Here is a 15,676-nt window from a genome sequence, read left to right as displayed (position 1 = left end):
TTGTTAACAACCTAAACACATGAAAATACTTAAAATACAAAGAGCCTCTGCAGCACAACACCAGTGTGTCCATTATCAAGCTCAAGTCACTAATGTAACCAGTAGTTTCTTGAAACCAACAACGCTCAGAATAAAGAAGCTTTGTGAACAGATGTATGACATTGGCTGATACTCACTGGTAGGGGTGAAGCTGGTGGGAGCAGCCTGCATCACTTCACGTCTGTAGTCCCTGTCTTTAGGGAAGCTATTGACCACCGCTGTTGCTGTTGCCATCTTAGTTGCCTCCTTTTGTCTCTGTTCTCTGTAGTACACGAGAGAGGGATAATACATAAGAGGGAGCAAGTGCTTTTTACAGGGAAGTTGGGCAGGGGGTGGGGGGGGGTTGCTAGGGGGCGTGTAGAGTCCACATGGATGTCAGGAGGGACAGGCTGACCTTTAACCATGTCTCTCCCTCCCGCACCAGACAGTACAGTAAGAAATCTGTAATTCGACATTGTCATTATCTCCACTGCCAAAAAAAACTCCCCTGCTCTAACCAAGTACCCATGCTGAATTTGACTGGATTTCTTGCCAGGGTACTGAGTATGAATATATGTGTAGAGCCAGAAATAGTGTGGACCATTATCCTGGCATACACAAACATAACGCAACACTCAGGGGTCATCAGTAATCATTAGAAATGCTTTAATCAGTATTAGAGCATCAATGTGTCTGCCAAAGTTTCTTAGAACATCTCACTCTGGCCAGGATGCACATAAAATTCACCATCTTTAAGGTAGAATTGCTATACATGCTCGCTATATAGTGTATAACCATAATGATGTAGAACATATGTGGTGTACTATATGCCCAACAGAAGATCATTTGAGATCCAGCCACAGAATAGGAGTGACTGTACGTTTGCACTCAACACTTTCTTTTTTTGCAATAAAAATAAAGTATGGGCACACTTGGCTAAAGTATTGACTCACTGTGCGCCTCATGCTCAATAGACGTCCTAGGAGTCAGACAAGTATCAGCGCCATGTCATGGATTTGCATAATGAGTATGCAAATCTACCACACTACTTGCACACATCACTAGTCAGCATCCCTTCAGATAGTTACACAGGTGGCAACTTCGGTGGTCACAAACTAGCGCAGCAAACAAACCGAAAACAAGAACACAAACGACAACAGCTGACTTCCTGTAGAACATCAAAGAGGTGCTATTTGCAGAAGCACCCGTGTACCTCTCCAGCCACTCTTTGGGCTTCTCCCACTGTGACACTTCTGTTCTGCAATTGTAGTAGTACTTCTTCCCTGAAGAACTGATGTGCTCTGACCAGTCGTCTGCAGGGTCGTATGCCTGAGGAGATAAAGAAAGACATTTTAAAACAAAACCCAAAGGCAACCAAAACAGATTTTAAAAATATGACCAATATTAGTGCTTTGCGCACAGTTACAGATTTCTTCAGGTATTTCTTCGGAAAGCATATATATTTAAATAAATTTAACATCCAACATAGATAAAATACATTGAATTTAAATATTAATGTGTAAGCCAGTTCTCCATTGAAATGTAGTCATAGCATTGAATACATAACTTCAAAATCTTTCCAATCTTTGAAAAGATAAACAGTAAACCTCCAGCTTCAACACCATGACAACACAATTTTGATTCTTAAGGCAATGCTTCGATATTTGACCCCCATCACTGAATCTGCTATGATATGAATTTCAGAAAGCAACAAATCGATATTTGAAGATACCACTGAATCTACTGTGATAATCAGTAACATCAGAGTAATTAGCACAGTTCAGGAATGCAGTCAGGTCTGAACTGAAAGGAGAAGGCCAGACCCCAAGTCAGAGTTATGGAAAAAGCACTGCGTATGTACACACAGGAATGGATACAGGGACAATAATGAGCACACGCTCATGAACTAAAAGCAGAGAGTTTCCACTGAAACATACTTTCACAGAAAGTTGTTTTCACGAAAATGCCCCAGCTGCTAATAACAAGGTCAGCCTGGACAATGCCATCACCCGCTTTTGCCCCTGCTCTGGTTCAGACTCTCAACCTGCCGCATTCTAGCATTCTCCCCCCAACCCGAGCTGAACATGACATGGAGACCAAATTGTCCAACGGCATTTTAGATCATGAGTACTGTGGGTGGGTCAGGTTGTTATGGTTACAGTGTGCTGTGAGCATTTTTTTTATATGAACAAAAAACATGCTACATAAGGACTTTTTCATGCAAAAACACGATAACCTCTATTTGTTCTTTCTACCCAGTCAACATGGGTGATTATCCATGTGTCAATCATCCACAATAGAGGTTGACCAATAGTGGATTTTACCAATACCGATAACTAAGTTTGGCAGTATCTGCCGTTAAACGATTGATCAACCGATACTTTTTAAAACTGTTACTGAATGAAAACACTCAAAGCAAAAATACTGCTGAACCTCATTACAAACAGTAATGTCCTGTACTTAACTGAAATATCAAAATATTTACTATTAATAAATATTAAAGTAAATAAAAGATACATCCAAACTAATCCAAAAAGTAACACTCCAAATAAATGCAAATAGAGACAATTAAAATGAATGAAAAACACTTCAGGTAACAACAAAATTTGTCAGCAAGTTTTTATTTCGCCTCTAGAGGCCACTCTGATTCAGTCTGATGACAGCAGACCCTTCTCAGCTGCAACCAGGAAAAGCTATCGGCGTGGATTTTTGCCGATAACCGATAGTTCCAGCAATAGGTTATCGATGATGATTAATCGCCAAAACTGATCAATTGGTCTCTAATCTCTAATCGTCAAGGTCTATTTGTTACCATGTAATTTTTATTTCTATGGCAACAAAGCGATACCACTGATTCAATTTAACAGACTCCGATCAACAAGTGAAAAATGTTGTTGGGAATCTGCAGCAGTCCCACAGTTAATTCACAAATGATTACAACCGAGAGAAGGACTACTTCAAAAAGTATCAGAGTTAAAAGGAAAATCACTTTGCAAGCCTATTCACACATCAGTTAAATAAAAGATTTAATTTTTTTTTTTATATTTAACAGTTGTCTGTCCTTTTTTGATGTTGAAATTATAAGCAATTTATGACACCCCTGATGAAGTGTGTTGTGTTAACTGCTGTAATTCACATTCTTGTTTTTTGGCTTAATCACAAAATAGTTCACATAGGGGGGAAAAAAACAAATCAAAGGCAGACAAGTGGTAGAAATAGATTCAGCCAACATTACAGAAACAGACAGAGGCAATCAAGAGGAGCTGGTAAGAAACACTGAGATGAGTGAGGAATGAGGGGGAGGGGAAGTTCAAGGGAGCAAAACAAAAAGCACATGAGGGAAAAAAGTCGCATCCTGATGCAAGCGTTTGTAATATTGGGTAAGGCAGATTCTGGTGCATCACCCCTGCAGAATCTTTTACCCGACAGCACAGCCAGTATTTAACCGCGCTACAAACCAAATACAAAATCAATGCTCTACACATGATGTCGAAAACATCTGTAAAAGAAAGCTTTTCAAGCTCACAGAACATGACCATCCAATATTCCACAAACAGCATTTTCAGTGAGAGTTATTACATCAACTAGACAGATGTTTAAAGATGCACAAAAACTCTTCAATAGCAAAACTGCAAAAAAGTTTGCATCTCACATGGTTTGAGTAATAAATAAATAAGTGTCCTGCAAAAAAAAAAAAAAAAAAAATCAGGAAAACAGCTTGAAACTTAGCTTTTCCAAGACCCTTTTGGTCTACTGACCTGATTATACTTCCACTTTTCACTATTAACACTCATTACTAGCGATGATGAAACATCTATGAAATCTAGCACACTAAATATCTTGCTGCTAGAAATTCATCAACCTTTGCATTCACCTTTCTAAAAAAAAAAAAAAAAAAAAAGAAAGAAAGAAAGAAAAGAAAAGAAAAAAAAGAGAGAAAGAAGTGTGAACTACAAATAAAGCATTACAACCAATGAGTCAAATATAAACAGGAACAACCATCTGGCAGTTTTATCCCTACAATTCCAAATGAAAGAAACCAACCATCAAATGCATGCAGAGGCAAAACACTGGCAAAGCAAGATGGCCTGAAGAGCAGGAAGAGCTTTTTTCTCCAATTCAGAGACAAAATAATTCAAGATGGAGCATTTGAGTACCTAAATATAGCACTGTCTCAATTTTATTTCAGAACTCATATTAGAAAGAATGACGCACTGTCACAAGTTTATCAAATCCTGCAGAGTAATCCCCCCCCCCCCCCCCCCCAAAAAAAAAGTTACACAGACCAGACAACTTGACCTTACACGGAAATGCTTTAATATACGTGCTGTAAAGATATGTGCAATATTAGATCACCAAAAAAAAAAAAAAAAGAGATAATATTGAATTCAATACAATTTAACAATAACACTACATAAAAGTAACAAGAATTTATTTTCTTTCGGATTTGCATCCTTTAGAACACACAACTCAAGAAGGCAATTCGTCATGCAGCATTTGCTTTTTTCTTTCGAATAAGCAATGCCACAACTTTAATCATGCCGAGGTTAGGACTACAGAGTAGCTGATTTTGGAAGGCAAACTTCCCAGAATTCCATATTAGCATGCATTGCATAACTAGTCATCATAATGTTGCTTGTGTAATACTTTGTAAGCCAGCAGTAAAGCATCAGTTATTCATAAATTCAATGCAGTGTATATAATTATCTGTACAAGGGGAAAAGGCTGGGTGCTGGACAGAAGCCTTAAACACAAAGCTGTAATTATCTAGACATTAGAAATGGTTAACCGTAGTACATGTATGATACAGTGTAATTTAGACTATGTTCACATTTCCAGGTTGAAGTGAAACAAATCAGCCATCAGATTTTTTTTTCAGGACCACGTGCACAAATCTTTTCAAATCAGACCTGAGCCACTTTAGCATGTGGTCTTGAGATCGAATACATATCCGATACGTGGTCATGCGACATGAATAAAAGAAAAAGGTCAGATCGGAATTCATGTGGCTTTTTCTCCAATATGTATGCACATATCAATGCGTTATGATTCAGCGTCAGCAGTGTAGCAAAAACAACAATGGAGGACAGCAACAGCGGGAACTACATGCGCTGGAAGGGTGGAGATATTGGCGATTTACTTGACATTTGGGGAATCGATTCAAGCAAACCTGGGAGAAATCAAAACTGAGTAGTGTTTGAAACTACTGCCCAAGAAATCCATGTGCACACGCAGGCTGTATCTGGGGACAGGTGGCTTCAAATTAAAGAGACATATATGGGTCACCTGCAGTTATGAATGTTAATCTCAAGATGGAGAGATCTGATGTGAGCAAAACATTGAAAGCTTGTAATGTAAACATGGCCTTAATGTACTACTATTGTATCTTCCCACTCCAAGAGTGCAGAGATTACCAACAGAAATGGACAGATGGTCAGAACACAGGTGGAGGTTGAAACAACAACAGACAGGGACTGGACTCTCAAAACATAATAGCAAATGTATGCAAAATGCTGCAGTCACTATGACTTTCCACACAATTGTGCTTCCACATCTACACTTTCTTCAGTTTGGTCCATTTTGACATAAGTGAATACACCACTTGTACCTGTGTGCGCAATACTACCGAACCCTACACCAGAAATCGAGGGTCTCGGTACGCTTACATGTAAACCCTAATTCGGTTTATTACAGGTGAGAACACAGTTTGGTCCTCACAAGGGTTGTCAAAAGTACTTGTACTTCAGTACCAAGTCAGTACTAAAAAGAAAAAAGTTGACGGCACCAGATTTTCATAAGTACCAGTCGTGCATCAAGAAGACATGGCAGAGCTGCTGCGGCTCCAAATCCACAAAAGCTTGTGGACAAGACGGGTGCAAAGAGCCACGTCTGAAAATACTTTGGATTTGAGGCAGATCACAAAGGGAACATCAACAATAACCAAAAACTGGTGAAATCAAAGTTTTGTGACAAGAGGAAGACACACATTTAACCTATTAAAGCACCTTAAAGACTGATACCTAGATTTATTTAAAGAGTTCAAGCAGGTGAGTTCCACATTATGGTAGCGGGGTTTACTGGGGTCAAATAAATGGGAGGACATGGGGTTTACTAATTTTACACAACAAAGGCTTTTTAATGACCTACATATCCGAAATTTATGTTGGAAAATAATGTGTGTGGCTAGCACTGTTTGTCTTTAATATCGGTTTTCATTTATGGTGCTTAAACATTTTTAGAAATATTTCATCATCTCATTAAAGAGGAAAATGGGACTAAAAACTCCAGAAGTACAAAGAGAAACATCAAAATCCTGTTACTGACCTTCAATCACAGGTAGTGGCATTTTGTGGCTTGAAAACTGTATTGGCAATTTGACGTCTCAAAGAAACGTGCAATAGAACTACTACACCATGTTTAAATTACTGCAATTCCCACTTTATCATTTCTAGTAAAACTTTAAATAGGCACCAACTTATTCAAAATTTGGCTGCTACAGTCCTCAACCATAACAAATTCAGCACACATTAGACCACACGCCAACAGTTACACTGGTTCCAAATCTCAAAGAATTAAATACAAACTTCTCACTTACAAAGAAATACATGGCTTTGCCCCACCTCATCTCGCTGAGCTCCTACAGCCTTAAATGGACTCTCAGATCCATCAATACTGTACTGGTGGTACTTGAGGCCAAACTGACTTCAATGGGTACAGATCTTTTTTTGGACCAGCAAACAAAAGAAAATAAATGCTGGATGTAATACACAAAATATAGGTAGGTTACATATTACCCATTATTTTTTACTTATTTATATATATTTTATTTTTTTGGGTGGGGGGGGGGGGGGGCAGGCAACGACACATTAACCTACTATATCTTAAAGTATTAAGATATAGTCGGTTAATGTGTCGTCGTCTGTGTTGCAATAATAAGCAAAATTTTTCACTTGAGAAACTAACTGCAAAGGTTTTCCTTTACCATTAACCACAGCATAATCAGAATCAGTACTAAATTTGAGGTTTTATTTTTAAGAGAATAAAATGTTGTGTCCCCTCATCTCATGGTTTCCTCAGGCGCACGTGTGCGACAGCTCGCGTGTGTTAAGAGCACAACAATCTCAACATTCCTCTCGAGTGGAATCACTAACAGCACTTGGAGATCAATATGTTATTGTGTTACATGTGACGTTTTGGCAACTTTGCATAACAATAGACACCACCCATTTCCTGCCTCTTCAGTTATATTGGATTATACAGTAATGGAGGGGGGGGGACACTGACTGGGCATGATGGTTCAAAAACTACTATCTAAACAGTATGTTTAAGCTTCAAAGCCATTATTAGTATAAAATACGAGATATAGTTTGATTTGTTTTTAATTAATTGATCACAAACGCGTCAGCATCAGCAGTGCAACACAGACAATGAGGTACTTACTGTGTCCGATTTGTTGGGGTTCGAGTGAGAGTTGGAGCTGTGCAGAGAACTGTGGTTGTGTGAATTCTCTTGAGGGGAAATACTGGTGCCTGAAAATTAATAAAGAAATAAAGAACAATTAAAAATGCCATTAAGAACAAAGCGGCAGCAAATTAGTCACCTGACCTAGGCTCTGCTATAGTCAACTGAATAATTGGGTTTAGTTTTTTTTTTTTAAAGTCACTATTGACTATACAGGAACGGAAAGTGCTGGTGCTACAGTTTGAGATCCTTTGGCACCAGTTAAATTAAATACGTGGGCTTCACATTAGACACGTGGCAGACCTGTGGACAAAAGATTTTCGCTAATGTGTACAGTAACCCGAGCAGACAAGCTACAGATTCTCTGCAGGATATGTACATCAATTACACCACAGCATTGCTGAATTCTCTAATCTGACTGGTCAGGTGTTGCTTAATGTTCTAAAACAGCAGCTTTGACAGTAGTTCTGGTTGTAATGTACAGGATATGTTTATACTAATGCACTTTATTGTTTCTATAGTAGTAGGCTTAGCTTAAAATGTGCCATTATCTCACAAAGAAAACACCACATCAGAGAGGATCATGTTTCTACAACACATCCTGCTATTTTTTCCCCGGTCATGTTTTATACCGCAGCACTGCTCAATATTTAAGTCTGATTGGTCACTTGTTTAATTTTCTATAACAGTATGGATTGGACACCACTAGTGAGCTGTAAGCAATAAAAGCAGGCTCGGAGAGTAAAATATGCCCTGTGCGTGTGAGACGACAGCACTGAAGCTAGTGAAAATTAATCAACACCTGACCAAATCAGATTCGAGATTTCAACATCGCTGTGGTATAACAACAGAACAGCACATGACAGGTTCCGATTAATCTTCTATAACAGCATGACACTGACATGTACAACACAGCATGAATCTTGTATTGTATTAGTGTTTCAAGCTAGAAACCACAGGCCTCAAGAAGCAAAAACAGACACGGAGAGTCATGTTTGACTACAGCAGTACTGCATGCGGAAAAGGCTACAGTGGCGTTGTCGCCACATCTGCTGTACAAATAATTCTAGAAACAAACACGACTGCAAGAAAAGCGTGGGTTTACATTTAATTAATTTTCAAAAATACCTACAAAACTAGGAAACCAAACACTAATGTTCAGAGTACCATAACAGAAGTGTACACTAGTGTACATACACATATACGTACATATTATACACAGAGTTAATATTTGTACAAATATATAATCTGTAACTCAATTCTGCATATTTAGGGAGACAAGGAAGCAAACACTGAGCCTGATACACAGGCCAGAACTTTCTCCCAAGATACCTAATCTGACATCAACCACCATACATCTTGAAACTCGTGTTACATTATATTACCCTAAAAGCAAACACTACGGTAGTACGATTACTGTTCAAACATGATCATGGTGTCTAATCTTATCTGCAAAGCCCCAATGTAGCTGCAAGTTTTTCCACTCTAACCATCTTTGGGTGCACCATGTTGCCTTCGAGCCTCTAGCGTGACTTGAAGACATGCATCAAGACTTTTCTCTGTGCTGGCCCCAGGTGGCACAATGAACTTCCTCTGTGGCAGAGGAACAGCTGAGTCACGGACTTCAAATGAACACTAAAGTCCCACCTCCTCAACGAGTAACATTTAAAAAAAGAAAACCTTCGGTTGTGTGTCATTTATCGCTCTCACTGTACTAAGAATTCTCTAACAGGGGTTTTAGCTTGATAAATCTTGGACCTTGATCCATTTGCACTAGCATGAGGATGTGAGTCTTTGATGGAGACTTCTGTTGCTCTGATTAAATGTCTCTATAGTACAAAGCTACTAAAGGAACCACAATTTTGTATGCTCGTGACAAACATTACACATCGATAATAAACATCAAAATATTTTCAAACAGAACTCTTATAGGCCCATGCTCAATTCAGGAGCATTGACTTCATTTTAAAACGGTGCAGTTACAGTTGGGGGAAAAAGAGTACCTCAAACTAAAGCAGCATGACAGGATTGAAAAGCCATGCTGAAGCACTACACATGCCCAAACACAATTATAAACACTATCAGGGTTTTACCCATTTAACTCTGGTCTTCCAAAAAACAATCAAAATCACTCAAGATGCCACAAGAGCTCGAGAGTACTTTGATGTCCTGCATACACAAGCTGTTGCTCACTAGTGCACAAAACCAATGAATAGAATATAGTCCTTGAGTGACATAATACAGAAAACAATTGATTTGTCGGCAATTTCCACTGACCAGCCTAAAGCCCAGCTCACATTATACATGTTCAAAGCACCTTTTTTCCAAGTGTGCCTGCATAAAATGCATTTAAAATCACAGCAACTACATCCGAGACGTGCGTCATGGCACATAAAGCACAACTGTGTGTGTGTTGCACTGCCATAGTTTTGCATGATGTCTCTTCTGAAATCACAATGTTATCTAGGCACCAAAATTTATTTAAAATAACTGCATACAAAAATATCACGACTGTGCAGCAGTAGTTTCAGAGAGACACGATTGCACAGTAACGACACTCCTGGATACAGAAAAGGTCAAACAGGCTGCCCTGCTTCATGTCATTTACTGAGTCGTACTGTATTTACAGCTGGCGCAACTTGTTTAATTAACAAAGCTGAACGTGTGTAGTTTTCTTTATAAAAATTTAAGTTGACGGCATGCCGATAGCACACGTTCTGATGCTTGTCTGGTGTGTCCGGTACAAATTCAGCAAAATATACATACATATACATACATACACATTTTATATATGCGCATCAGTAAAATCAAAAAATACTACAAGTGCCTGGTTACATCCTGCTGATTGTCTACTGCAGGTGTGCACCTAAGCAAATATGTCACTACATTTATTTTTTACCTCCAGTAATCCTTTACTATAAATCAGAGGTTCTCAACCTTTTGTAATTAAAGCCCCCCGCAAGCTTCCACTATCATAGTGTCACACCTCCCTCCATAATGGTTATCCATATATAACTTAATCGACAATCTGTTTTTATAGATAGCTTTTGTACTTTTAATTACTTTTATGATTTTTTCAAATAACTTCTGACTTTAATAAAACTATATAACGGACAGGTATAGAACATGAATGATCAAAGATGTTTCTGAACACTATAACTACTCTGAACAAGAGAACTAGGCTGTAATAACGTGTAATATTTTACATGTAAAACATGTTGCATTCTATTCATGTTGCGTTCTAAAAACATTTGTATATAAATGATGTACACTGGGAAGAAGGACGCGTCTCGTTATCCACGACATTGATAAATCTCTGGCTCTCAGATACTCACTGAACAGAGCAGACGCAGAGAAAGGTTGTGAGTGTAGTGGGAAAGAAAGACCCCGCGCTTGCAGGACAGTAGTGGCCACATTTGGAAAGTTGCTAAAGTTTGTCCAAAAAGTCGCTAGGCACTTTTTTGCAAAAAAAAAAAAAAGTCGCTAAAGGGGTCTGAGAAGTCACTAAGTTAGCAACACTGGTCTGCACTGACAGCTAGATAAAAGGCAAGCTAAGCTCCGCCTCTCCCCAGGAAAGAGAAAACACGGCGTGAGAGGGAACGCGAAGTTTTTCATTTATGCACATTCTATCTGAAAAGCAATAAAATACACAGAGTACCCAAATGATGCCATGTGTGTTTTTTTCTTTCTTTAAAACGATTTGCGCCCCCCTTCCGTTCTCTCCGCGCTCCCTGTGTTCAGGACCTCTGCTATAAACAGTTGTAAATAACTGGAACGTTGGGCGTTGAATCATTACATTCTGGACCATTCAAAATCAAAGACTACAGTGATTAAGAGACAGACCAAAGAAAACACTGAACATTTAGTAGAGGACTGATCACTTTGAACAAGTTTTATGGACATTAATCAATATGAGAGTAAACTGTAAGTACATATGAAGGAGGTTGATGATTTGGCAATGTCTACATTATGGCTGTGGGTTTACAGACCCAGTAAGCACGAGCACATAGAGCAGACAAACTGATTTCCATGTTTTTTTGCCTCCTAATGTTTGTTTTACTCTTTAATTTAATACTGTGATCGAGTATTACGCTACCTCATTACTATTTGAATAAAGTTAAAAAGATGCATCATATTTTACAGATGAAACTGAATAGTGGGTTAAACTCCATCGAGACTTCTAGTTTGAGAAACAAAAATAACTGCCCCCTTCCTGAAACAATTTCGAACCATCGCTTTCGAAGGAACGATACATTACTGGAAATGGCGTCAAAGCATTTCTTGAGTTCAGAGAACTCAACTCTTAACTGCTCTTCAGATGCAGCTGCAAACCACTGGTTGGTCATTTTTGTACAGACTATAACTTAACACACTGTTAAACCTTCACTCGTAATTCTGATGATTACGAGTGCGTCGTCATTCCTGTTACACATCTACTTCAATCGTTTCCGCTGCAATTGGTTTCGGTCCATTTGTTCTTGTCAGATACTAAATTTACACTCAATAAATATGTATTAATACAAATTTCTTACACGCACCATCTAGTCCTGCACTATATTGTTCAGTGTATTGCTGAGCTGTACTGAAACTCAAATTACCACCAATGCTGCTGTGTGCCAGTAAAAGCATCTTGGATCCCAAACCATGAAGTGAGCACTGGCCAGTTAAGCCACTTTTCCACTGCACGGTACAGCTCGACTCGCTTTACTTTTCTGAGCTTCTACTTTTCCACTGCAGTTTAGTGCCACCTCAACGTGGGAGCCATCTTCCACTCGCAGGAATAATGTTGTATTATCGAAGCCCTGTACAAATACACGGTCAGGCTGTATTCCAAACGCCGTTCCTGTTCCCTGAACAAGGACGTAGTGCTCAATATGACTAAGTTAGATTCAGCCACGACAGGAGCGACTTCGATAAATGCCGGTTTAGAAATCAGTAACAAGCTAGATGTAAAAATCAAAGAGAAACCTTTGGTGTAATTTTATCTGTAATGACAAATAATGCATAATTTTCAATAAATAGAATATCACCATACGCAAACTTTGGTATGACATTTATTCAGGCACAATACAGAACCACTAGATAAAGAGAATTCCCTACTCCCTCTGTGCATGGCTTACGTTTAGTATTGGCTCGGCTCGCTTGGAACCTTGACCAAGATGGTACTTTAAAAAATAATTTAAAAAAAAAAAAAAGTACCAGGTACCATTCACAGTGGAAAGCCCCCAAAAAGCGAGCAGAGTCGAGTCATATCGTGCAGTGGAAAATGCCATTATTTACAGACAGACTGGTCTGTTTGGTGGGCACAGGATAAGCCGCGTGTGATCGTACCTCCGTCCCTGTCTCTGGCCCGGTGGAGGTGTGTGGATTTAGCTCTGCCGTGTGCACTGCTCTCAGTGTGCTTGCTGTCAGGACTGTCTGATCTGCGCAGCATCTTACACGGCGGAGTGCCATCGCTGCTCTCCCGCATCTTCTCATGTCGGTGATCACCACCCGGCTGACTCTTCGACGAGAATTTAAAAGTCTGTAAAGGGAAAGACATAATACATTCCTGCCTTCAGCACATGTACACACGTATGCAGCCGTAGACCTTCATCCAATATCTGATCAACTTCCATAGGGCTTTACATTCATAAACACTCAAGCAGCCCTTAACATAAGGTCGAGTCATGACTTCACTAGCATGTCGAGATGACATTTAACACAAGCAAAATATATGGGAATATTACAGCTGTATCTGATAATACACCGGCTCACACTTCTAACAGCTATTAAACTTAATAACCATGTGTGAAATTAATCACTGTATAATTATTACAATATATTTCTGACATCTCATTACTAACGGTGACAGCCGGGTCAGGCTGTTGTTTATAACCAACTCCCTGCTAAAATATATGCAAGGAAACATGTCATTGCTTACGAAGAATCCAAATTGAATGACTTATTAGTTTTTCATTAATTAGGGCCTTTCTTTAAATTATACCAACGTTAAAAATGGAGACATTCGGGCCTTTTCTTATCCAGCTAACTTCACAGCTCGCCGCTAGCATTAGCTTATGAAACTCGTTAACGTTACACCGCAAAGCTAGCGTTAGCTAAAGGGAAATTCGACGGTCAGTCAGCTAACAGGATAACTTAAGAAGAATAAATGTCGCGGGGTAAATGTTGTGTTTGTTTTCGACAGAAATCACGCCCGATTCGAGACTTTTGTGTCTGTTTTGCGCACAGAGGCCTGTAATGCTCCAGAAGCCTGCGCCAGAGTGGCCCTTTTAATCAGATTTGTTTGAGCCTAGCTTAGCGCTACCTGGTAGGGCTGAGAGTCTCTTCGGTCGTTGCACCTACAAATAGAGAGAAAACAGGTTAGAGACACGAAAAGTCATGCACATTTATAGTTAAACATTTCAACAACCCGCAACAGCCGCATAAGCTTCATTAGCTAAGTTTCTACTTATTTTGGTTTGACTAAAAATGGCGGACTGTCAAAGAGGAGAAGGAAAAGGAGGAAAAAAAATCGTAGTGCAAAAAATATAGGTCTTTACCCATCGCCGAGTCTCGGTTGTTTCCTTGTATACATTACCATCAATGCCGTGTTAGTGTGTGCGTGAAGTAGATGTGAAAGATGGGTTGCTTATATGGGTTTTTGTTTTAGCCTATCGAAGACCTGATCTCATCTATTATTTCAAGAGTTCTGGCTATGCGAGTCGCTCTTGGCCTCTGCTAGTCGGAAGAGCGCCCTCGGTCCATGTCCCTCTCCCACACCAAACTCTCAGCCTCGACATTGCACCGCCCCTTCTCGCTTACATCCGGGCGATTCTCCCCCTACATCGCCCCGCCCCATTTCCACTTTCATCTTCATCCGGGGTCTTTGTCGCAACTTCGGCTAAACTCGGCTGCAATCGACTGTTTTCGTCAAGTTGCCAAAAGGAATGGCGTTTGCGCCTCTGCGTGGTTTGAAGGGGTTGGGTCGCATACTGGCATAAAGTTGGCTTCACGTTGGATGTTCGATATTCGCAGATATGCAGAAATTAAGTTACCATCTCTAAAGTTACATACGACATTGTTAAACATCTTTCTAACTTCAATAGCATTTGAAGGGAATGACTTACATTCACAAATCTAAAAGGTGTGCGTCATACCTGACTCCTAGTCGAACACTTTACACTTGGTTTTGTGACGGTACGTCATTCCCTTCAAATGCTATCGAAGTTAGAAACGTGTTTAACAATGTCGTATGTAACTTTAGAGACGGCAACTTAATTTCTGCATATCTGCGAATATCGAACATCCAATGTCAAGATAACTTTACTTTATAATTAATACATAGTTGTCGCCATAATGACAATACTGTAGTATATATAAGTTTGGAGACACTCGACTGAAATGTCTCATGATCTTAAAAACCTTTTGATCTGAAGGTGTATGATTAAAATCGCTGTAGACAAAAATATAATTGTGCCAACATATTCATTTCTTTCATTAGAAAACTAACGTTTTATTTGCAAAAATAATAATTTTTTTAATGGATGACTTGGAGCGATATAAAAAGCAGCCAATAAGTGTCGAGCATAGGTGGGAACTCCTTTAATATTGTTTAAAAAGCATCACAAGGAGATTCCTCAGGAAATCGTTGAGAAAATGCCAAGAATACAATTCTGGAAATTCTAGTGATCCTGATCAGGATAGGGTGGTTATAATGAAGATGAATGCATGCACTGAACACCAACATGCTATATGGGGAGAAATATACAATAAAATAGTTCGGTTTAATTATATCTTTGCATGGTTAATATGTATATATAGTATTTGGGCATATGGAAAATTGGCAAAGAAGTTTTATGCTCACAAGCAGATGCAAATACCTCGGTCCCATTTCTTATTCATATTGTTGCAGGAATATGAAAATAACATTGTTTTATGCATACTTTACAATTAATTACTATACATACAGCAACACAAGAACTCATGATACAGACCAATGTCTTCACTGTCTATATAACCATGTTTATTAAGGAACTAATTGTTCAAACTCTCATTAAAAAAAAATCTCTCTATAAAAAGGTTAATATTAAACATCTCTGGATTCATGTTTATGACCAGTTTTGCCTTTTGAACTGTCACTAATTAGTCAAATTGTTGGTGAAAGTAATTTATTGCACCTTAATGGAGGTGAACATAGGTTTGTGGTTAAAATATG

At 39.0% G+C, this 15,676-nt stretch overlaps 1 protein-coding gene across 2 annotated transcripts in view; it reads right to left on the bottom strand.

Moving 5' to 3' along the window:
- Positions 1 to 14,339, bottom strand: part of waca (WW domain containing adaptor with coiled-coil a) — a 28,442-nt gene extending 14,103 nt beyond the window's left edge. The window contains exons 1-6 of one of the 2 annotated variants that reach the window (XM_053639755.1): positions 14,022 to 14,339; positions 13,787 to 13,820; positions 12,811 to 13,003; positions 7,459 to 7,547; positions 1,232 to 1,347; positions 177 to 301 (exon numbers count right to left, since the gene is read on the bottom strand). In XM_053639755.1, the coding sequence (XP_053495730.1) occupies positions 177 to 301; positions 1,232 to 1,347; positions 7,459 to 7,547; positions 12,811 to 13,003; positions 13,787 to 13,820; positions 14,022 to 14,062 (598 nt within the window). In that variant the 5' untranslated portion in view covers positions 14,063 to 14,339. The remainder of the gene's footprint in view (positions 1 to 176; positions 302 to 1,231; positions 1,348 to 7,458; positions 7,548 to 12,810; positions 13,004 to 13,786; positions 13,821 to 14,021) is intronic. The other variant, XM_053639756.1, reaches the window with a different exon arrangement.
- Positions 14,340 to 15,676: the final 1,337 nt, after the last annotated feature.

Source organism: Ictalurus furcatus, chromosome 13 (assembly GCF_023375685.1).
Source record: "Ictalurus furcatus strain D&B chromosome 13, Billie_1.0, whole genome shotgun sequence".
NCBI lineage: Eukaryota > Metazoa > Chordata > Actinopteri > Siluriformes > Ictaluridae > Ictalurus > Ictalurus furcatus.
Note: the sequence above shows the minus strand (reverse complement) of the source record. Positions and strands in the feature narration are given on the sequence as shown.